Source organism: Neovison vison, chromosome 5 (genome assembly GCF_020171115.1).
Source record: "Neovison vison isolate M4711 chromosome 5, ASM_NN_V1, whole genome shotgun sequence".
NCBI classification, from domain to species: Eukaryota; Metazoa; Chordata; class Mammalia; order Carnivora; family Mustelidae; genus Neogale; species Neogale vison.
The window spans coordinates 65820475-65843284 of NC_058095.1; the positions used below are offsets into that span (position 1 = coordinate 65820475).

Consider the following 22810-nt stretch of genomic DNA (forward strand, 5'->3'; position numbering starts at 1 on the left):
AAACCATGAGGAAAAGACCTGAAGACAGCACTTGCCTTTGGGAGTGGGGAAGGGCTAGGATCAGAAAGTCACACAAGAGGTTTGGGGGAATTGACAATGCTCTGTTTCTGGAAGGGAAATGGCCCATGAAACTGTACCTGCTATTTGGTGAATTTTTAACTTTGTATATGGTATTTCATAATAACAAAGCTTACACTTCTATCAAGCATTCCTTCCTCGTGTAACCTTCCCAGAAGACAAATACTGTCTTGATAAACTGAAACTTTAAACGCAAACAGCTCTAAAGTAACAGAAAAAATGGGGCCTTTGTGTCAATCAGAGGGAGGCACCCTCTTTGGGAAGGTGCTTCAGCCAAGGCTGTCTTCCCTGGACTGAGGCAGCCTGTTGGGCCCATTGTTTGTGGAGACTACATCTCCTCTGAGTAAAGAAAAATGTGGCCCTTCTGCAGGAGACGAGGACCTCCACTGAGGTCCACGGCTTGTTGGGTGGACTGGCTCTCAGTCCCATTTGGCACCAGAGTAAACCCTACCACCACTGTGGCCTTCCCTAGGAGAACAGAAGGGCAACAATTAGATGCCAAGCATATGCATGCACAGGACAAATATGGGCCCAGGATTGCTGCTGCCCAGAGCTGGATGGAGGCTGGCCGACGCTGTCACTCACCGCGTAGCCTTCTGTCTTCTTCTGGCACCATTTCAGGAGAGCGTTACGCTTGGAGCCACCATATTCCCGGGCCAAGGCAGCCAGCGGGTCTCTTCTTTCCACGCTGGTTAGAAAGAAGAGCACAGAGTAAAGAGAAGATGCTAATGTTTAGAAGCCTCAAGTACATATAAGACAAATAACGAGATTAGAAAAGCCAAAGTCTAGGTCAACCCAGGGAGACTCAAGATAAACAACCAAATCGGTCCCATTAATAGTGCATTTTACTATGTGTCATGATACGGAAGAAAAATTAATTTGTACTTCTTAGCTATCAGAAGTCTGGAAAGAGGCTGTTTTTGCTTTTTTTTTTTGTTTTTTTAAATCCATCTGTTGGCTCTGTCCACCTAGCCCTCAACAGACTTAAGTACAGTGCCATTTTAACTGAAGACGCTATAGAAAAAAAACACTCCACAAGCTTCAAGACTTCACCTTATCTACATAACATATAAAAGGAAGACTGAAAGGGCATTGGAAAACACCAGATTGGCTGGTGCTGGTAAGGAGATACCAGGTGATCATCAGTAAAAATGACTCAAAACAGGGTCTTTGCACACTCCAAAGGAGGCCCTCAGTGTGTGCTACGTTAACTCAATCCTGAGCACCTGCTTAGTCAAAGGAAATGATTTTACTAATTAATACACAACAGCATTCTAATTCTCAGTTTGCTGTAGACATCTGTTAATCTTTACGCTACCTAAGATTATTCATATACTACCAAGGGATTTAAGACCACACAGTGTCTTCCACGATGACTACTGTAAACCGAGAATTAGATTCCCCCAGCGATGGAACAGCATGAAGGAGAGCAGGAACGAAACAGCTGATGTATCTCTGGAACATTTGCTGTTAAAAGGCAATTTATGAGCATGTGTACCCCCTGAACAGCATGGGGAATAGAGGTGCTGGCCCCACACACAGCTGAAAACCCACGTACGACTTTTGATTTCCCCTGAATTTAACCACGAATAGCCCACTGGGGACAGGAAGCCTCATCGATAACATACAGTCAATGAGCACAAATTTTTTAGGTTATATATATTGTACACTACAGTCCTACAATAAAGTAAGCTAGAGAAAGAACATAGTAAGAAAATGATAGAAAGGAGAAAATAAATATATAATACTGTATTGTACTTATCAGAAAGAAATCCACATACGAGTGGACCTGTCCAATTCAAAGCCCATGAAATAGGATTCACCCCTAGATGTGTATATCATCAGAGCACATATGCAAGAATGCTCATAGTAGCACTTTTTATACTAAAAAACTGAAAACAATCAAATGTACATCCTCAAGGAAATGGGAGAACAGCAGTGTATTCCTACAATGGAACACTGTACAGCAATAAAAACTGATGAATTACAGATGTATGCAGTAACTTGAACAGCAGGAACAATTTTGAAAAAAAAAACACAACATGTGTCCATGTATACAAAATTTTTAACTTAGTAACATATTGTTGATATTGTTTGGGGATACAAGCATCCACTGTGAGAACTGGGAAAGAAAAGCAAAGGACGACATATACCATAGTCAGAGGCAGTGGTGGCCCTGGAGTGGGGCAGAGAAGGGGGGGCTTCCAGGAGATTTCAACAGTAATAATAACTTTATTTTCCTCAAACTGGAAGGTCGATATCCAGCAGCATTGTTGTTCTTTATACCTTACACGCATTTTATTGTTACTGTTTTGTAACATTCTGATACTTAATAAAAATACTTTTTTAAAAAAGATTTTATTTATTTATTTGACAGACCGAGATCACAAGTAGGCAGAGAGAGAGAGGAAGGGAAGCAGGCTCCCTGCTGAGCCAGAGAGCCCGATGCGGGGCTCAATCCCAGGACACTAGTATCATGACCTGAGCCTAAGGCAGAGGCTTTAACCCACTGAGCCACCCAGGCGCCCTCTTAATAAAAACACTTAAAAAAGTATTTTCTTTATTTGTTTGAGAACAAGAGAGCGAGCACAAGTGGGGACAGAGGGGGCAGAGGGAGAAGCCAACTCCCCCCTGAGCAGGGAGCCCAACACAGGGGTCCATCCAAGGACCCTGGGATCATGACCTGAGCCAAAGGCAGCAGCTTCACTGACTGAGCCACCGAGGTGCCCCTTAATAAAAATACTTTAAAAATATTTCTAGGAGTAATAGGATGACTGAGGACCTCAGCCACCTGAATTGAGGTAGAGAGATTTTTAAGAAAATGTCATACTTGCATTAAAAATTTTCTTATGTAATTTGATGGCTGTTTCCCTTGCACCTGGTATATTTGTAAACTTAAGTCCCCAAGTTTCTGTGGTCAGAGTCACTGTTAACTATGAAGTTATGCTAACTGTGCCTGTTTGTTACTTCATCGCTGAGAACTTAATATCTAAGTCTGACAAACTAGGGAAGACTGAAATGCAGGTTTAGAAAAGAGCTTCTGTATCCATGGATGACCACAACACTAACAGAACAGGTTTCTTTTTTTTTAAAAGATTTTATTTATTCATTTGACAGAGATCACAAGTAGGCAGAGAGAGAGAGGAAGGGAAGCAGGCTCCCTGCTGAGCAGAGAGCCCGATGCGGGGCTCGATCCCAGGACCCTGGGATCATGACCTGAGCAGAAGGCAGAGGCTTTAACCCACTGAGCCACCTAGGCACCCCCAGAACAGGTTTCTTTAAAAAATAATGTTAACTAGATACAACACTCCCTCCAAATTAATAATAATAGGATGAGAACTACCAAAACAAGTGATTTCTATCCTGTCATTTGTTTGTCGCAATGACGTGAATATGAAAAAAAAATAACACATTAATCACTAATTTAATCTTTCATGATGAAGGGTGATAATATAAATTGCATATTAACATACACATAGCCTTTTTGTACGTGTTTCTGGCATAAAGAAAAGAGCAGTTTCAGGTTAGCACTAATTCTGGGCCTTAGAAGCAGTTTTGATCACTTAAATCTCCTGTGCATAAACAAGGCTAATATGTAGTATCTGAGGCTTTAAGTTGAATCTCTGAAAGGCATGACTTCATCTATTTGGGTCCAAATACACACTACACCCAAAGATCTGCCAAGAGTTGAACTTATTCAGACTTTCATAAAATCCTTTACAATACCCATAATGGTAGTTAGCATGTCGGTCAAGCAGCTGTTACTCCCCAAGCAGCTAGTTCTGTATATTCGTCTGTCTACCTGTTCCCAGCACTGGCTGGCCCGGCGCTGTGTGTGTAGCACGGCCCTGGGGCCCAGGAAAGAGACCGACACGTGAGATGAAGATTTACTGTGTACTACAGCACAGCCTAAATACATGGGGACAAAGGCTCACACGGCACGACAGTGCATTAAATACCCAGCATGAGCCTAAGACATGGAAGGCAAAGAAGGGGGCTGTCGGCACCCCCCGGGTGGCTGGCTACCAGCCTGTGGAGGGTTTGACTTTGCAAGGGAAGCACTCAGGAGTGTGAGAGGACAGGAGGGAGATGATTCAGGCTGGGCCCTTGTGAGTGGTCGCAGAAGCCTGTGTCAGCTGCAAAGGATGAGAATGGAAGTGGCAGGTGAGCTGCGGGGTGCCAAGCCGCAGGGAATGCAGGGAGTAGAACGAGGAGCGTGGGTGGAAGGGTGCATGACAAGTCAGGGGAGGTTTCTGAGAAGGTCTGCACAGGATGCTCTTCCTGTTTTCGAAGATGGACTCCACGTGGAGAAGCCTCGGGAGAGGCGAGGGTGGCGGAGTGGCTGGTGGAGGCTTGCCGGGGCCTGGGGGAGCAGGAACACTGAGCAGGGAGAGGTGGCAGAGGCGGGAGCCACGCCAGGCCTCTGGTGGCCACCCTGGCCGTCTCTGTCCTCTCTCTCTCCCCTGCCCTCCCCCTCTCATCACTGCCAGTGTACTTGTGATGCTGACTTCAAAGCACCCCTCTAATACTTCCCATATGCACTGTTTCCTGTACGACTACTCAAAATCCAAATACGAATCCCACAAAGTTAGTGGTTTCTCCCTGCTTTACCAAAAAGAGTAGAAACCTCTAACCTTGGCAATGGAGACCATTCACAACCTCCCTTTCCAGCGGTGATAATCTGAGCATCTGTCTGCCTCCCTAGCCCATACTAGGAGATGATGATGCGTCTGCCTGGGCTGGTCCTCATGAGGCCCCCAGGACAGTCTAACCAAAGGAAACCACCCCCAGCTCCCTGAATGTTGTGTAGGGCTCCTCACGGGAACCCCCACAGGCCCCCTGGCAGAAATGCTGCCTCCCCCTTTCCAGACTTCTTAACCCAACTAATGACCCCCCAAGAGTCTGCATCCACTCTGGTTTCACGGCCCTATTTCATTTTGCACGGTCCTGCTGTCCAGGGCCCGCTTCCCATGCTGAAGGCACGTTCTGTGTCTGGTTGTTTTCATTAAGGAAAAATACACATACAAGTAAACTGACCACAGGCGGTGAAAACAGAAGGAAGATTACAAGGCCACCAGCCCAGTGAGGTCTCACTGTGTAAACATGATACCTGAGTTTGCTCTGCGGTTTCAAGCCCCCAGTGGACGCGCTCAGCAGCCTCGTGTTCCCGAAGCCCAGAGAAGGGGGTCTGCTCAGGGACTCCAGCGAGGGGCTCTTCCGGAGATAAGGGTCCTGTTTCAGGTCCTCACCCCTTCCCTTTAAAAGATCTGTGTGGAGAACAACATAGTCACCTATTCCTAGAAGAGAAATTTGACTGGTCACCACACCTTCTTCTCAAGTACAACAGAATTCTCATTGGATTCCTAAGTATAAATATATAATAAATTTAAGTTTATAGAGTTAAGTAAAAAAACGCACATCGGGACATGGCCTTTTTCTAGAAAGGATTCTCCAGGCAGGACTGACTACATAATTCACAGAGACTAATGCCAAATTAGCCCCTCATTCAAAAATTATGAAGAATTTCAAGATGGCACCCTTGGAGCCGTGAACCAAAGCCCTTCTACACCCTCGGCACAGGTCCTACCCCCTCAGAGCCAGCCCTGCTCCCAGTAAAGCACTTTGTTTGAACTGACAGGCATCTGAGAGAGAGAGAGCTGGCTGGAAGATACCCAGTGGGATTTTCAAATCACAGGTGGCAGCAGGCAAAAAGCTGGGTACCAAGAACAGTAACGATTTTATAGGAAAAAAAAAAAGCCATTCCAGTCCTAGGGTCTGGCTGGCTAAAAATAAGCAAACATAAATTCTTTAAAGACTCCTTTCTGCTGTTCTATTAGGAGTTAAAACAGGTTAATGAAACAGGCAGAACCCTCCGGATGGTATTTCCTGAAGGACCACCAGAGCACAGATCGGGAGAAAACATTGAGAGTGTCTGGTTTATACTGACAAAGGCAACAGGAGCTCAGAGAACAGGGGTGGCTTGCTCAATGCCACACGACAGGCCTCTGTGACCAGGCTGAACCCACCACGGTCGCCTCCTATGACACCGTAAACAGTCATGGAAGAAAACAATGCTTGTATGGCTAAGAGCCGCCAATTATGGGTAGCAAAGTGGGGAGTGAGGCTAATGAGCTTGGAAGAGGAGAGGAAAAACAGTGCTTACATCACTAAAGAGAACAACAAAAACAGCGCATTAATCTCCTTTCAGCAGCTTCTGATGACCTCAAAGCTGGCAAGGCTAACCCGAGCAAGCAGTTTTTACCGCGTAACCCTTTTTTAGTACAGTAAATAGAATCATCCGCGTAGACAGGTGTCTGGTGGGGCAAAACAGGGGCACTGAAAAGGAATGGTTTAATTTGGGGCAAGAACTACTAGGGTTTGAGCGCCAGATTTAGCTTGTCAATTAAAATGACGGCTTCTTCGCACAAAAGGCAATGTGGGAGGGACAGAGAAGACACAAATATTGTGACCAAAAGCTCATGTGGTACTTAAAAACATGGTTAAGATGGTATGTTTTGTGTTACGGGTATTTTAGCCACAATTACAAAAACAAAACAAAACAAAAATAAGCTTGCCTAGGAATACATCACTGTGCCCGTAACCAAGTTATCCCCGATTTTCCACTACACAGCAAGTGTAGAGAATGCAAATCAGGCGGGTTTCCAATATTCTGTTTTGACCTCCCTTCCATTTCTAGGAAGGGGGAACTTATCTGCACAGAAAAAAGAGCCTGCTCTACTGGCTTCATTCGCCCTTTGTTTTTTTTTTTTTTTTTTCTCTTATTCTCCTGTCCTTAGACAGAATTTCCTTCTTTATTTATTTAACACAAAGAGAGATCACAAGTAAGCAGAGAGGCAGGCAGAGAGAGATGGGTAAGCAGGCTCCTCACTGAGCAGAGAGCCTGATGTGGGGCTCGATCCCAGAACCCTGAGATCATGACCTGACCTGAAGGCAGAGGCTTAACCCACTGAGCCGCCCAGGCACCCCTAGCATTTCCTTCTTCCTCGGAATCATTATTCTGACTCCAAGTCCTCATATGATAAGCTTTTATCACTTCTTTATGACATTGCTGATCAGAGTAATCCCCTGCCTTGTTACCAGAAGGCAGCATGGTAGAAAGAATCAGAAAAAAATCCCACCCTGGTCCCAGAGCTTTCTAGCTATGCAGTCCAGATTTCTGGCTTTCTTGCCCTGCTAGAGGCACCAGTAAATAATTTGTTTAGTGTTCTTTTCATCTTTTCTGTGGCTTTACAGTAAGAACACACAGTCCTACACATATATTTCTGAGGCACATACTTGGGACAGCTTACCCTTCTGCTAATGTCTGCTCTCACAGGTGAACTGAGCAGAAAGGGAACAGAAGCTAAGGTCAAGGTCACCCCTTCTGCTCATCCCACAGCCAGCTGCGTTCACTCAGCCCCTGGAGTGAACCTCTGAGGGAGACAGCACTATTTCCAACCCAGAGATGAGGAAACCACACCCCCAGGAGGTAGAATGATGGGGCCAAGAGACAAGCCCACCCCTGGGTGCCCAGCTCTGTAACTGCGGCTTCACACTGGCCAAGCAGCACTCGAGGCGCAGGAGTGACAAAGCGACAGGGAGGATTGTGGATTCCAACCACGGTGTCACCAGCAGGGTCCGGATTTTAAAAAATACCAGAGTAACAACAGGAAGAGGGCCACATTCAAAGGCAAAGACAGGACGAAAGAGGCATATTTTAGGAATTGTGGAAGCAAAGAGACCTTCAGAATCAGATAAGATTTTTTTTTCTAAAAATAGTTACTTCTAAAGATGGTTAAGATATTCTCTTGAGATTCCATAAAAATACAAACAAACAAAAAACTCCCCAAAGCTAGACATCTCTCCCGAACAGATGCACACTGAGAAGTACAGTGGCAGGAAGCAGGATCTAACATCCCGAACACAGAGTCTTAAATTGTTTGGAATAAATGCCATCAACTATTTTTCTAAGCTCGGTTTCAGGCAAAGAAGAAAAGTAAACCTCACAAAATAAGAGGTCAAACGTATTTGCTATTTTTTTAAAATTTTTAAATTTTTAATTTTTAAAATATTTTATTTATTTATTTGACAGAGAGAGAGAGAGAGAGGAGATCACAAGTAGGCAGAGAGGCAGGCAGAGAGAGATGGGTAAGCAGGCTCCTCGCTGAGCAGAGAGCCTGATGCACGTCTCGATCCCAGAACCCTGACATCATGACCCGAGCTGAAGGCAGAGGCTTAACCCACTGAGCCACCCAGGTGCCCCTGTTTTTTTTTAAGAGTTTATTCATTTATTTGTCAGAAAGAGAGAAAGACAGAGAGAGCACAAGCAGGAGGGAGGAGCAGAGGGAGAGGGAGAAGCAGACTCCCTGCTGAGCAAGGAGCCCTATAAGGACATGGGGCTAGGGACCTGAGCCGAAGGCAGACCCTTAACTAACTGAACCACACAGGCATCCCAAAAGTGTTTGCTCCTTAAGGTATTACCTGAAAGGGGAAGGTCTGGAAGATCCAAACGCTGAGTCACACCTTTGCTGGCCGGCCAAACACTGTTGTACGTTGAATGCCTCTAAAAAAACCAAAGGGCACACCAGCATGGTGAGCTTGTGACATCTGATACGTAAACATGGTGTGTGTATGCATGCGTCCATGCAACAGTTCTCAAGCTCATAGGAATCACCAGGGTTAGCTTTTAAAACAACTTATTTTTTCAATATCTTTTTTTAAAAAAAGAATGTATTTATTCATTTGATGAGGGGTGGGGTGGGAAGCGGGAGAAGCAGACTCCCTCCTGAGCAGGGATTTCCCCCCACCCCATCTCCGCCTTGGGGCTCTGATCCGAGGACCCTGAGATCATGACCTGAGCTGAAGGCAGATGCTTAGCCAACTGAGCCACCCAGGTGCCCTGAGGGTGGGGGGGGGGCGTAATCATTATTAATCAGCTTTGTGAGTACCTTCCTGGAAAATTCTATGTATATTCTAGGGGGTGGGTAAAAACATTGATTTTTAATGGCCAACAGATATATGGAAACATGCTCAGTATCACTCATCATTGGGGAAGTGCAAATCAAAACCACAGTGATAGGGGGGTGGGAGGTTGGGGTACCAGGTGGTGGGTATTATAGAGGGCACAGCTTGCATGGAGCACTGGGTGTGGTGAAAAAATAATGAATACTGTTCTTCTGAAAATAAATAAATTGGAAAAAAAAAGGAAAAAAAAACCACAGTGATATATCACCTCACACCTGTTTGGAGGGTCATTATTTTAAAAAATGAGAGAGAGAGAGAATAACAAGTGTTAGCAAAAATGTGGAAAAATTGGAATTTTTGTGCACCGCTGGCGAGAATGGAAAATGGTGCATGCACTATAGAAAATAGTAGGAATGGGGGCACCTGGGTGGCTCAGTGGGTTAAGCCGCTGCCTTCAGCTCAGGTCATGATCTCAGGGTCCTGGGATCGAGTCCCGCATCGGGCTCTCTGTTCAGCGGGGAGCCTGCTTCCTCCTCTCTCTCTGCCTGCCTCTCTGCCTACTTGTGATCTCTGTCAAATAAATAAATAAAATCTTAAAAAAAAAAAGAAAATAGTAGGGATGTTCCTCAAAAAATTAAAAATAGAGCTCCTGTACCACCCAGTAGTCCCACTTCTGGGCCTATACCCCAAACAACTGAAAACAGAATCCAGAAGAGATGTTTTGCACGCCCATGTTCCTGGCAGCATTACTCACAATAGCCAAGAGCTCGGAACAAACTACCCGTCCATGGACAGATGAATGGGATAAAAAAAAATGCAGTCTGTATGCACAATGGAATATTAATCAGTCTTAAAAAGAAGGAAATCCTGGAACAAATCTGGGAGGACAGTACTGTCAGGTTGGGCGGGACCACATCTGTGGCAGTGGGAGCCTAAAGCGGCTGCTGTGTTTTGACAGAAGCAGTAGTTCTAGGCAAGCCCTTAGAGAAAGACTTGCCAGAAATACAAGTTCCTTTCACCGGCCAACTTTTGAGATGTTTTGGGAACCTTTCTTGGAAGCGCAGTGGACACCAGAGCTCTCCCTGTATTCAATTCCTTTCTGCGGGATGGGATGGGCTAAAGTGATTTCCGGTATCTGGAAGCTAAGGGTGATTGATACGTTCTCCTGCAGGAAGAACTTCTTAAGTGGGTGAAACCCATGGAAGGAATTTCCCTGTACTGTTTTTGTAGGAAGGTGCATCAACAGAGGAGTGCTTAAACAGATCACCACATGCCACACAGCCTTTAAGAAGAATGCATTATTTCTCCAAACACTGACAGTTGAAGATGTCTCTGGTATATTCCTTCACTCATTCAACAAATATTTATTGAGCTTCTACTGTGATATGACTGTGTGCCAGCCACTGTTGCAGACAAGAGGTATAACAGCAAGCAAAACCTTTCTCTGTGCTGGATGTAGAGTTTGCTCAAGATTCCCTCTCTCTTTCCCTCTCCCGCCTCTCCCCCTGCTCACATGTGCACACATGCGCCCACTCTCTCTCTTTAAAAAAAAAAATCCGTGCCCTCAGGGAGTACATTCCAATGACAAGTGAAATGAGTCCGTGTCTGAACAATGTGCAGTGTAATCCAATTTATGAAACTTTCTCTTCCTCCCTACACACACAGACATTTTATGAAAGAAAAACACCTAGAAGGATACACAACAAGCCATAAACAGTGGTTATTTCTGGGGCTAGGGAGCAAGAGAGAGTTCTTAACTCACTCTTTCTCTCTCTCTTTTCTTTTTTTTTGAGATTTATTTATTTGAGGGAGAGAGACAGAGATAGCCAGAAGAGATCATGAGCAGAGAAGCGAGGGAGAAGCAGGCTCCCCGCTGAGCAGGGAGCCTGACGTGAAGCTCGATCCCAAGACTCTGGGATCATGACCTGAGCTGAAGGCAGAGGCTTAACTGACTGACCCACTCTGGTGTCCCTAACGCATTCTCTTTTCAAGTGACTAGAGCAGTATGACAGTAATCTAAGGTTAACAGAGGTCAGAATGATGGCTACATTAATAGATTACCCACTGGGTGGTGGCAGGAGAGGGCCTTAATGATTCAATGAAGATGCTTTATCTTGGTGTTAGGTACATGGGTGTGTGTATACAGAAACATTCAAGCTGTATATATTTAAAAGGCGTGTGCTTTACTTTATACATGAATCAGAGCCGGTGGTGTGCACCTGCTCACAAGGGCCAATTATTAAATCTTCAGGAATTTTGCAAGCTAGTTTTCAACATGGCCCCTATTAAGATTAAATTATATTATAAGCAAAAGTAATAAATACTCAAAACTCTCTGCTTCCTATTTATTAGTCTTCCCACGATGACTGGGGTTACTTACACTTATTCCACCTGTTTTCTAGAAATACGTGATAAATGTCTCTTCTCAACTCCACGTTCACTGACGTCACGGAGCTAGCTGGATGCTGGCGACAATCGGAATACAAACCCACGCTTTTACTCCCTGGCAAGACGCCAGCTGTTAAATGTTTTGTCAGCAACCTTGTGTGTGTAGCTCAATGAATTTAAGTCAAAATGAAGCATGATCTGTTTCAGTTTCATTTAAAAACTCGGTGATTATTGGAATATAAGTAATTGCTTTACTTGGTTTTACATATGAAGAAGTATAAAGTATCTTCCAGGGCAAAAAAGTTAAAAAAAAAAAAAAAAGAAAAAAAGAAAAATTGAAAAGATCCCAAACAACAGGGGCACCAGGGTGGCTCAGTCGTTAAGTGTCTACCTTCGGCTCAGGTCATGGTCCCAAAGTCCTGGGATTGAACCCCGCATGGGGCTCCCTACTTGACAGGAAGCCTGCTTCTCCCTCTCCGGCTCTCCGGTGCTTGTGATCTCTCTCTCACTGTGTCTCTCTGTCATAAATGAACAAAATCTTAAAAATAAGGGGAGGGGGACACGCCTGGGTGGCTCAGTGGGTTAAGCCTCTGCCTTTGACTCAGGTCATGATCGCAGGGTCCAGGGATTGAGCCCCACATCGGGCTCTCTGCTCAGTGGGGAGTCTGCTTCCCCCTCTTTCTGCCTGCCTCTCTGCTTACTTGTGATCTATCTCAATGTCCCTCCCCAAAAAAAAAAATCCCAAACAACATACACTGGCTGCTAAGGACACCAAAAAAGGGTACTTGTGAATGACATTGCCCTTGGCTCAGCAGGAGCTGCTGAATGTTATTATAACATGGAAAGTCTCGGTCTTAGAAAATGCCAAGAGGGGGCCTGGTTGGCTCTGTTAGTGGAGCGTGCAACTCTTGATCTAGGGGTTGTGAGCTCCCAGGTTGAGTGTGGAGATTACTTAAAAATAAAATCTTAAAATAAAGAAAAGAAAAGAAAATGCCAACAGGCCAAGAAGCTCTGGTCTAGAACCTTCAGAATATGTCAAAGGTGACACAGATTGCCCAGTGAACTCTTAAGAATTTATAAATGGTAAACATTTTCTCTCTCTGGGGTGCTTTAAAAACAAAATAAAACACTTCCTTGAGAAAAATATCTAGTTCAATATCCACTTCTGGTAAAAATTATAGTCTTCATTGAACTGAAAACTTCAGATGTATCTTATGGGGAACAAAATGTCATTAACAAATCGTATGAGGTTTATATGTTGTCTCTCTCAGAACTTTATTAAGCCTCAAACTGTAATTTTTTTTAAAAAGGCTTTATGTATTTATTTGAGAGAGGGAGGGAGAGAGAGAGAGAGAGAGAGAACACTAGCATGCACAAGCCACAGGGGGAGGAGGGAGGGTAGAGCAGAGGCAGAGGGAGAAGCAGATTCCCTACTGAACAGAGAGCGTGATGCGGGGCTCGATCCCAGGACCCAGAGATCATGACCTGTGCCAAAGGCAGACACTTAACTGACTGAGCCACCCAGGCACCCATCAAAATCGCAATTTTTCAATGGAAGTTTCGCTATTACTATTTATGGTTTATTAAAAATGATGTTCAATATGCCTCAAAAATACACCAAGTGGTTTTCACTTCTTGTTTCCTGAGCATGAGCCAGCATCATGGACCCTCGTGGCCTGGACCACCACCCACACATCCAAGACCCTCAAAATACCTGCATTGGGGAGACAGCAGCGGCGGGAGCGGTCCTTACTGGAATCCCACTCAGGGGACTTCTGGGGGCTTTATGGACAGAAATATTCTGTCCAACTCCACCTGCCAAGAAAAGAAATGGGAACATTTCTATGTAGTTTCAGTTCCAAGTAGCAAAGAGTAGTTCCTGATTTGTTCTTATAAAACCATCCCATACTGCTTATAACAGATTACATTTACTCTGTTCTCTTTCCTCTGGACTAGTGTTGAACTTGGGGAGGGGCAGTCAATTGAATGGTCTTAGAGGTGGGACCCCAGGGACAAGAAAACACACATGATGAGGTATCTACGGTAAGAAGGAACAGGAAAGTTCGTGCACAAACTATTATTGTTAACGGGAAGTGTCCCATCTTCATGGACTGAAGGTAGTCAATGGGCTTTTGCATCTTTTAATATTCGTGGTCTTGTCTTAATCTGAGCTGAGAACTCTTTTAGCAAAGACCACCAGGTATGTCCTAGCATTATCTATGACTTCAGTCTGTGGTCGAGAGAAGAAATACACTGCTATTTTGGACAGAGGTGTACTCGGTTTCCTCTATTTACTATATTTTTGTGTGTATGGATGTGCGTTTTTCTCATATATATAGTTAACAGTGAAGAAAGGTGAATCGGTGAGCCAGAGAGATGTTTCTAGAAAAAGCTGGGAATGTATCAAGACCAGGAATGAAAGGTCAGCACAGGTGGTCACACACAAGACCAGGCAGAGAAAAGTCTAAGAGGGGAGGTGGGGAAGGCCAGGGGTCCTGCTAGACAGCCAACTGCACAGACTCAACACCTTGTTTCCTAGGAAACGAATCCTCTGGTTGGCCCAGCTAAGAGGGAAGTGGTCGTAACCTGAGTTTAATGGACACAGAGGCAGAAAAGGAAGGTGGCAAGTCTGGAATTAAAGCTACGGGAGAGATGGAGAGAAAGAGGAGGTTTTGTTACACGTGAGCCAGACTCCTCACTGTCGTCTTCCTGGAGCATCTGCCGGGCTGCAGCAAGTGTCTGGGATACAGTGACTCCTTGTGGAATGATCTAGACTGAGCCCCTGTGGTTGCATCCCCTCGGGGCCAGTGTTGGAGTAGAGACAGGCTTGATACACGGGGCCATGGTCTGCATGGGAGTTCTGCTCATGAGACGAAATGATGAAATACCTGGCCGTCCCAAGTCGAACGACTTGATGAGGGACTTAACAGTGGTCGCAGATTCCGATGGCGTTGGAGACGTCCTGCTCATGTAGACGCCATGCCAGCGGCCGGGAGCCTCAACCCCGGGTGGCTCCGACTCTTTGTTAACGGGTCTGCATGGTAAAGAGCATTATCCAATTGAGAAGGCGGAGGGTTCCCATGGGGGGTGGGGGGAGACACAGATAACGACAGACCTAAATCTGAAAGGAGGACCCCCAATTTCAAATCCCTCTTCAGGAAATAATATAGGGCTTGCTCTCAATTTTCATAGAGGCGTTTTGAAGGTGTACCAGGCATATCTAAAAAAATAACAATACTGATGGTATTTCTTCTTAAAAATGATTTAACATACGTTATCAAAAATACTATCAATATTTATTTCATTTTTCTTATTTTTATCCAATAATCTGCTCCTAGAAAGTAGTAGCCCATACCTGAGAATGACAGACCGTTGGACCCAAGGACCATGTCATACGCTCACAGCTGGTTTACCTCATCTATCTGTTGTTAAAATTTAAACATATATATGCACATGTGTCTGTAATTACCTCTTATTTAAAAAATGTTATCAAATCTCTCCAATTCATTGGTCTCTTTGTTTGGTCACAGAATGGTCTTCAAGTGGTGTTGGTTTTCCACACACCTACCTCACCATACAGGACACCTGGCGGTTGTGTCTATTTTGATCCAAGAATGTGTGAGCTCTTGTACATAACTCAAAGCAGTCAAAAGTTAACTACCTCTGGGGAATGCCACATTACACCCCTGCTACCTTCCCAACAGGCCGATTGGTATTAAGGAAGATTGGTCATGTCGATCATGTGTCTGCAAGGGCTCTTTCCTGAAAAACTGAGTAAAAGCCCAGCTCCGGACCCTTCCCAGGGATGGACAGACTTCTCTCCTAGGACTCCCCTCCACCCACCTCACTTTCAGACTCCAAGTCTAGCTACCTGAAATTCTGTTCCTTGTAGGTCCTGTCTCTGTATCCTTGCTCATTCTATGCCCTTCCTGGAACACAATTTTTTTTTCCAAAATATTTTTTACTTTTATTCATGAAACGAACCTAAAAGAGTCTGTAGCTCTGGAGTGAGACAGAAATTAAAGTTAAGTCTTTTGTCTCTTGGGCATCCGTGTTTTTCAGAACTTCATTTTTGAATTTCAACATAAGCATACAGATGACATAAAAACAAACAAGGTTTGGAACACAAGCATCCAGGTAAAAGGACAGTGGCAAAGAGGGGCAAATTAGGAAGAGCCACAGTACATCCCTACAATGGGCAATGACCAGGCAAAACGAGGCCGAAAATGCTGGCTCCCACATGCCAGTTTCACCAGGAAAGGACTTACAAATCAAAAAGGACACAGATCAATTTCACCCACTAGGAACCTATTCTTCCTCTGTATTCTATTTGAGCTTCTGTGCCTCTGATATGTAACATAAATTTACCTTAAAGAGCCTCCCTTCTGGTTTAAGATTATAGTAACAGTCAGCAGCAGTGGGCACGGATCTAAGCAGAACCTACAGACACAGATACTGGGCAAACGTCAGGGCCTGATACTCTCACAAGTGAGAATAAGGGACGGACAATTATCTGCTCCCCTCCAAGGCATGCCCTGACCTACGAATATACTCCATAAATTCCATGATTTAAAATGAAGAGAATATTCGTACTCAAAGGATGTTTATATTTATGACAGGAAACAGAATTATATGCTTGATGGCATCTGCCTGGAGAATGCAAAAGAATTCAAGAACAGAGGAAAATATACAAAAGATGAGAATTTGCAATGAAAGGCTGAGTCTGAAAAGTGGTATTAGCAATCTAATAATCCCAGTAAAATATTTTAAAGCAGAACAGGCTCAAGAGAAAAAGAAAGGAGGGCATACTGGGAAAGTCTCTTTGAATACGGAGGAAATAAATAACGTAAAGGTGGGATTTCGATTCACTGGGCACAGGATGGCTTTGACCATACATGGTGCTAGCCGTACATCCGGGAGAAGACCCGCACCTCATATCGGACTGAACAAAGAAAGGCAAATCAAACATCTGACAGAGAAACAGATAAAGACACAGATAGAGAAAAGGTGATCGCCTACTTCTGCAAGGGAGGGGAGGGAAAATCTTAAACAAAAAACACCCCAGACACAGTAAAGGAAAATATAAACAGACTGCGTCACAATATAAATTTTTCCACGAGAATGATGGTAAAACCGTAAGACCCATAATGTACTGGGTAAGCACACATCGCTGATAAGATATGACTTACAAACGGAGAAGAGGAAAAAAATCAGTCCACGAATAAATAAGCAAAAGTGCTAAACGAGCAATTCTCAAAAGAGGAAAAGTAAATGATTAACATATAAAAATTTCCCTGGGAAAATGCAAATTCGAAGCAAAATTTTTGCTTATTCTATTCACAAAATTAAGCTAAGGCTATGTATAAACAGGTACTTTCATCAAAAAGTAAAATGTCACAAGTCTTAGATAAGTAACCTGGTAAATCTATCAAAATCAAAGCTGCATATCCTCCAAGGTAGTGATCCTACTTTTAGGAACCCACCCTATGAAAATAAAAACGATCTATAATGCTATGTGGGTAAGGACTGCTATTATGCCATTATTGGGGAAGAAAAAAATCTAGAAAATACAACCTTGATGTTCACAAAATATGACAATATTTCAATATTCTAGGGCACATCCATCCTCTAGAATACCACACAGCTATTAAATTGAGTTAAATTTGGGGCACTTTGGGGGGCTCAGTTAGTAAGTGTCTGACTCTTGGTCTTGGGGCAGGGGTCTTGACCTCAGAGTCGTGAGTTCCGGCCCTGCACTGGGCTCCACAATGGACACAGAACCTACTTAAAAGAAAAGAAAATAATAAAAAAATGAATTAAATGAATTAAACTCGTAAATATCGACTTAGAAGGATGCCCATGATACACTGTTAATATAGTGTATAAATTTTATAAAAACACATAAAAATGAACCCTATGTATTTATATGAGTAGAGAGGGAGGAAAGAAAAAGACACACCATGAACACTGATTACCTTATAGAGAGTACTGGAGAGGGAAACGATGAATATTTTTCACGGAACACCTCTGTTTTGTTACAAGGACACCTAAACATTCATAAGTAAGAAGAAACCCAATACATCAAATCAGCAAGTGACCTCTATTTATTTTTACAGTTCGACAAGATAAGCCAGGACCTCAAATTCCACACTAGATTGTTCGGGAAACACTGGCATTTCGCTTCAACAATTTATGCAAAATTAGTTATCTTTGCTCCTTGCTCTTTTGTTCCAAGACTGAAATCATTTTTAAAAATCACATTCATATTTAAAATCAGCCTCCTGTCTACAACTCGTATCAGAAGTCCATCTTGCTTCTGGCTCAGATTCTAGCTACAGGACACGGCTTTCGAGTTCTGAAACCACCTGCGCTAGAAACCCAAGGACAGGTGGACATGAAGGCCCCGCACACACTTGGCCAGCGATGACAAATCAGGCAACAGACTCTTCTGAATAATAATGTATTTATTTAGCACTTCATGAATGCCTACGTATAAAAATATTTAACGGTACCCAGACTACAGGCAGATCGGGATACTCAATGAGAGTACAACTGTGTATCTGAAGTGGAGGCGATTTTCCTTTTGTTTACGTTTGCAAACACCTGGTAAGTGAAATGTGGGATCATTCCAAGAAAATCTCAGTCTGTGGTAAAGAGCTCCCAGTAGGTGTACTGGACAGTGCCAGAGAGCGTCAAAGCCATTTTCACAGAAGAGGAACCGATCTCCTCTCTTTTACCACCAGACAAAATTTTTCTAGGGATTCTGGGCTCTCCAGCTGGACATGGCAAGCTGTCCTCCTGCGTTAAAGAGCCTTCCTGTTCCTCACGCCCTCCCACCAGACAGGAGCTCCTGTCGCATCCTGGGGACATGTAGCGAAGACCCGCCACCATCTGAAGGGCACGGCTGCTCCTGGAGTGAGAGCCGAGGGAGGCCGGGCCTCGTGGAGCCACTGAATTAGGTGCAGATCTCAACAAATAATGTACTTCCCAAGTTCAACATCCCACTCTGAACTCTGGACCATTCTGAATCATCCACTTCTGGATTCAAAGCCTTTCAGTTTCTGGGTTAAGTTTTATTCCTGAGGCGCTGGTTGTAGTTGTTCCTTAATTTTTAGTCTGATTCCCAAGGGCACGGCCACCACGTAAACAAACCGGCTCGACTACATCCTTTTTGGTCAGCCAAACATCAGTTTGCGTTGAGCCCAGTGGAGATTCTGGAAATCCAACCCTGACTTAGTGGTGGCTTGTTTTGGATGAGGTAACGACATCAGACCCCAGTTGGAAAGGGCTCGTTCGGGACTTGATAGAAGGGAAGCAGAACCCGCTAGCTTCTTCAGAACCAGATGGGACACAGACGGCTTCCTGGTTTGCGGTAAGTAGTGTTAATGCCAGGATTATCAGGTACCATGTTCAAGAGGAAACACAGAAATAAATTCCAAAAAGTAAGACACAGGCACGGGCCACATTCACCAGCGCGCTGCACACCCTAGCTGCGTACAAAAAAGTGAGTTTCACACCATGCTTGTACTTGGTCTTTTTCAAGAACTTCATCTATGCTCCAAACAAAAGACTGCCGAATCTTCTGAGAAAAAGAAAGAAGGGGGGAAAAAAGAGGGAAGGATCATCTTTGATTGTGCAATGGGTTGATTCCAAAATGTAGAAAAAAAGGGAAAGAGACTTGATCGCCATGACTCTGTCATGAAACAGTGGCTGTTACACGGCGACAATCTGGCTCTTTGTAAAGAGGTAATTTCTCTCCCACATTATTCCCCCCTTCATATAGAAATGGCTGTAGTTTCCCATCATGGCAAGGGCTGGGCTGTCTTTCTTCCAGCAAATGCTCTGCTAGCTGACAGAGACCATGGAGCTGTGGAAACAGAAATGGAGGGGGGAGAGGCTGGTAAAGGAGTTACTTGAGGCAACACGATCTCAGGCTACAAACAGAAGAATTAACAGTGGCCACTGACCCATGGGGAAGACCTAATATCTAGAACAGGACCAGCATGTTTTAATTCCTACTCCTCCAAATTTTTTTGGGAAGTCAAAGGTCTTTAGACAGAGAACATGCCAAGGACTTCAAGACACCACTGCTGGGCTCCTCTCCCTAGACCTTCTCTGACAGATGACTGCACTGGGTAAGTGGAGACGGCCAGGGTGCACAAAACCAGGCTTCTCTGTGATTTTCGGAGTGGCTCGAGCTTCCCTCTGCTAACTTAGAGTCAAGGCAAAAAAACAAACAAACAAAAAAAACAGAAAATAGGATTTCTTTCAGTATTGAGACATAGCGGTCCTAAAGGCCTAGGGGAAGCTCATGTCCACGCTTTTCAAAGCAAGTCTGTGAGGATAGGAAGCAGGGGAGCAGACACAGCTCACTGTGATTCCAGGCTCTGTGTCCAATGCCAGCGACGAGGATGCCAGCTATGAAAACAGAAGGCGTCAAAGGGCTGTGCTGGGAGCCCAGAGGGCCAGCTTCCACATTGAGGGTGAAAGTGTCAAGGGCCTCTGAGGCTCGGGTTAGGAACCCCCAAGAGGACTGGTCCCCTTCTGGCAGGGCTAGGGATGTTGTATCAAAGCATCTGCAAGAAGAGAGCTGGAAGGGGTATCTCAGTGACCCCGAGAAACTACACCGCCAGCTCCCACACTCAGCATTTCAGTGACAGCTCCAGAACCCCCAGCCCGGGGCTGTGACACACGGCAGCGGTAAGGACACAGAGGGTGGCACAGGCAGGCGACCGACACTAGGTCAGGATACATTGTGCACACAGAGTTAGAGCCGATTTCAGAAGAGTCTGGCAGTGATGGGCCACCATGCTGCTTGCTTCAGAGGTGACCATGCAGGAACCAGTGGGACTAGCTAGACACATTCTGAATCTCAGTCCTTCTTAGAAGCTCCTACTGCTAATTATGTACCGATGTTTAGTACTTATTTAACCATCTCTTTCTTTTAAGATGTTTCCCATGGATGTTTATGCTGTTATAGGATGAACGGTAAAAATCGAGTTAAGTCACCCTAAAAATAACTGTCTTTAGTGTTTCAGAATGAGAGAGAAAATGCATATCAGTCTTCCCCTGTTACTTTCGAGAAACCTGTGTCATGCCCTGCAGGTCAACAATGTCCTTCGTGTGGCCCATCAAGGCACTGAGGGGAGCTGCGTGTGCGTGTTCTCTGTATCTGGAGGCGAGGCCCCAGCTCTCAACTGTCCTGGAAACTTTCCTGGAAAATGGCTTGATGTTTTAACTTTGGTGGAAGTTTGAATTATAAGGCTTGCTCTTAATGGCTCAAGAATGGAAGAAGCCAGAGTTGAAAAAATTATTCATTATCCTTTCATCCATTAATTTGTAAGTGTCCAGCAAAACAGATCACTTCCAGGTCCATGAAAGCTACACTGGCTTGTTCAAATTTCTGGAAGAGAAAGAGGAGGTATATGGCCCAGCTAAAATGTGCATATGCCATGGTGTCCGGGAGGTTCCAAGGACTGCACTGGGCAGACGGTACGGGGGCATGTGAGTTCTTGATGCCCCCATCAGAGAAAGGTCAGCTGAGCAATTAGTCGCAGGGAACAGAGGAGCTTCTGGGGGTCTTCAATCATGACCCATCCTATCTCCTCATTTGAGGGAGGGAGCAGCTAGGTCTGGGAAGGAATTCTTGCTAGTTCATGGCAAAGACAGGACTAGAGCCTCGTCTCCCCATCTACTCTTCACATCGGTAATTCTCATTCCAAAACAAAAATCCTTTTGAAAATGTAATAGGATGAAGACTGCTAATGTGCTAATTTTTTTTCTAGAATTTTCTAAAATCCTAGGTTAAATAATGTTCCACACTGTCTTAGCTGCTGAGTTCTTGGTAATAAAGGCTAATCTGTATACATGCCAAGCCCTGTCATTTGCCCACCTACAAGCCTGACTACATCCCCTCAAATGCCTGTATTTCCAAAGTGCGAACACAAATCGGCTAATCCCACGTTAGGATCAAGGTTCTTTTTCGAACGTTCTTACCTGCTCTTGGTTGTACCTGGAGGACCCCATCAGGGAATTTTCTGCAAGTTCTTTGGCTGTGGCTGAACCAAGAATGCCTTTTGAGTTCTCAGGACGCAACTATCAAAGTCAAATTGAGTTTCAGTCGAGAACCCATTCAGCCAGAATGGAAACTCTATGTCACTTCAGGGCCTTTGAGGGCATGAGCTGGTTGCAAGTCTTGCCCATGGGGCAGGTTCGGGAAGCAGCAAGTAACTTTCAGAGTCAATTCTTTTGAGGGGGCAGTCTGCGGAATCAGGGAGGAAACGGGGTCCGGCTGTTGTGTGATGCCTGTGGGGTTTCAATAGGAGGCTACGTGCTGGGCTGGTGTCAGCCCTACGATTTTGAAATATGTTGTGATAAAGGATTAACCTATTGGATTTGGGGAGGAGGTCTGCAAGTCACCAGAAAATCGCAAGAGAAATATACCATGTGTCTAAGAAAAATAATAAAGGGACCCTATGTTTGAAGATGCGAATTATCTTATATGGACCCTAAATTGTCAAGGTTTGTGCAGATTTCCTACAGTATCAGAGTTCAAGTTGTATGATCTGGCCTGTATCTTTAGAGTCTAGGTAAGAAATGCAGCAGCTTGTACAGTAACTGCATGAATTTGGAGCTTGTCTTTGACCATTTATCTTTACAATAACCTAGGCAGGAAGCGGTACAAGTTATGATCCGGTTCCTCTTCCAAAGACACACATCATAAAAGCAAGACAAGTGGACAAATTACACAGAAGCACAAAAGCAAACGAGGGGACCTCGTACTCACTTCAGCAGGGGGCCCTCTCAAGTCTAGTCTTTTGATTCTCCTTCCTCTTTAACTTAAAATTCACAGGCTTTGGTGGCCAGAGGGTGTAGGTGTGACAATAAAATAATGACCTTGATTCAAGAGTGAAATCATGGAGTCAGCTACACACATCTTATCTGAATCCTTCTCTACAGCCTATTTTAAGCATGGAGCCCAACATGGGGTTTGAACTCACAACCCTGAGATCAAGACCCTAGCTGAGATCGAGAGTCCAACCCCTAAGTGACTAAGCCACCCAAACGCCCCTACAGCCCGTTTTATAGAAAACTCATAAACAAAGGAAGGAGGGACTTACTGCAGCAAGTTTGGTAAGAGAATCAAAACAGAATTCTGAGAAGAAATCTACTTTTTCTAATGTCATAAAACTCACAGCAATACATCAGACCCAAAGGCCCCAAATCTAGCCAAAGAACAACCCCCCTGATCCCAGAAAACTGGTAAAAAGAGCCAACTGTACAAATCAGCAGTCGGAACCTACCAAATCTGATTTTAAAATACTCTTTCATATCTGAAAGACATCTGAAAACTCAAAATAATTTGCTAATATCCAAGCAT

The 22810-nt window shown here is 44.4% G+C and overlaps 2 protein-coding genes across 2 annotated transcripts in view; both read right to left on the minus strand.

Annotated features, from left to right (window-relative positions):
* Nucleotides 1-514: 514 nt before the first annotated feature.
* LOC122907374 (cytospin-B-like) lies at nt 515-20562 on the minus strand. The gene is made up of 9 exons (XM_044250264.1): nt 20507-20562; nt 19804-20006; nt 16342-16372; nt 14319-14464; nt 13145-13245; nt 8560-8641; nt 5189-5345; nt 664-766; nt 515-546 (listed from the first exon to the last, which is right to left on the minus strand). Exons 1-9 carry the CDS (start codon nt 20560-20562, stop codon nt 526-528), a joined length of 900 nt encoding a protein of 299 aa, XP_044106199.1. The 3' UTR covers nt 515-525.
* The window catches only part of LOC122907375 (cytospin-B-like), a 69702-nt gene continuing 64768 nt past the window's right edge, over nt 17877-22810 (minus strand). Inside the window, 1 exon segment of the mRNA XM_044250265.1 lies at nt 17877-21525. Within this exon segment, the coding sequence (XP_044106200.1) occupies nt 21456-21525 (70 nt within the window). The 3' untranslated portion in view covers nt 17877-21455.

Coding starts and splice junctions, on each gene's coding strand:
- LOC122907374 (XM_044250264.1), bottom strand. CDS start 20,562: ATGGGCCACACGAAGGACATTGTTGACCTGCAGGGCATGACACAGGTT. Junction 16,373..19,803: donor ACACAGAGCCTGGAATCACA/GTGAGCTGTGTC, acceptor TTCTTTGTTCAG/TCCGATATGAGGTGCGGGTC. Junction 13,246..14,318: donor GTTCGACTTGGGACGGCCAG/GTATTTCATCAT, acceptor TTTTCTTGGCAG/GTGGAGTTGGACAGAATATT.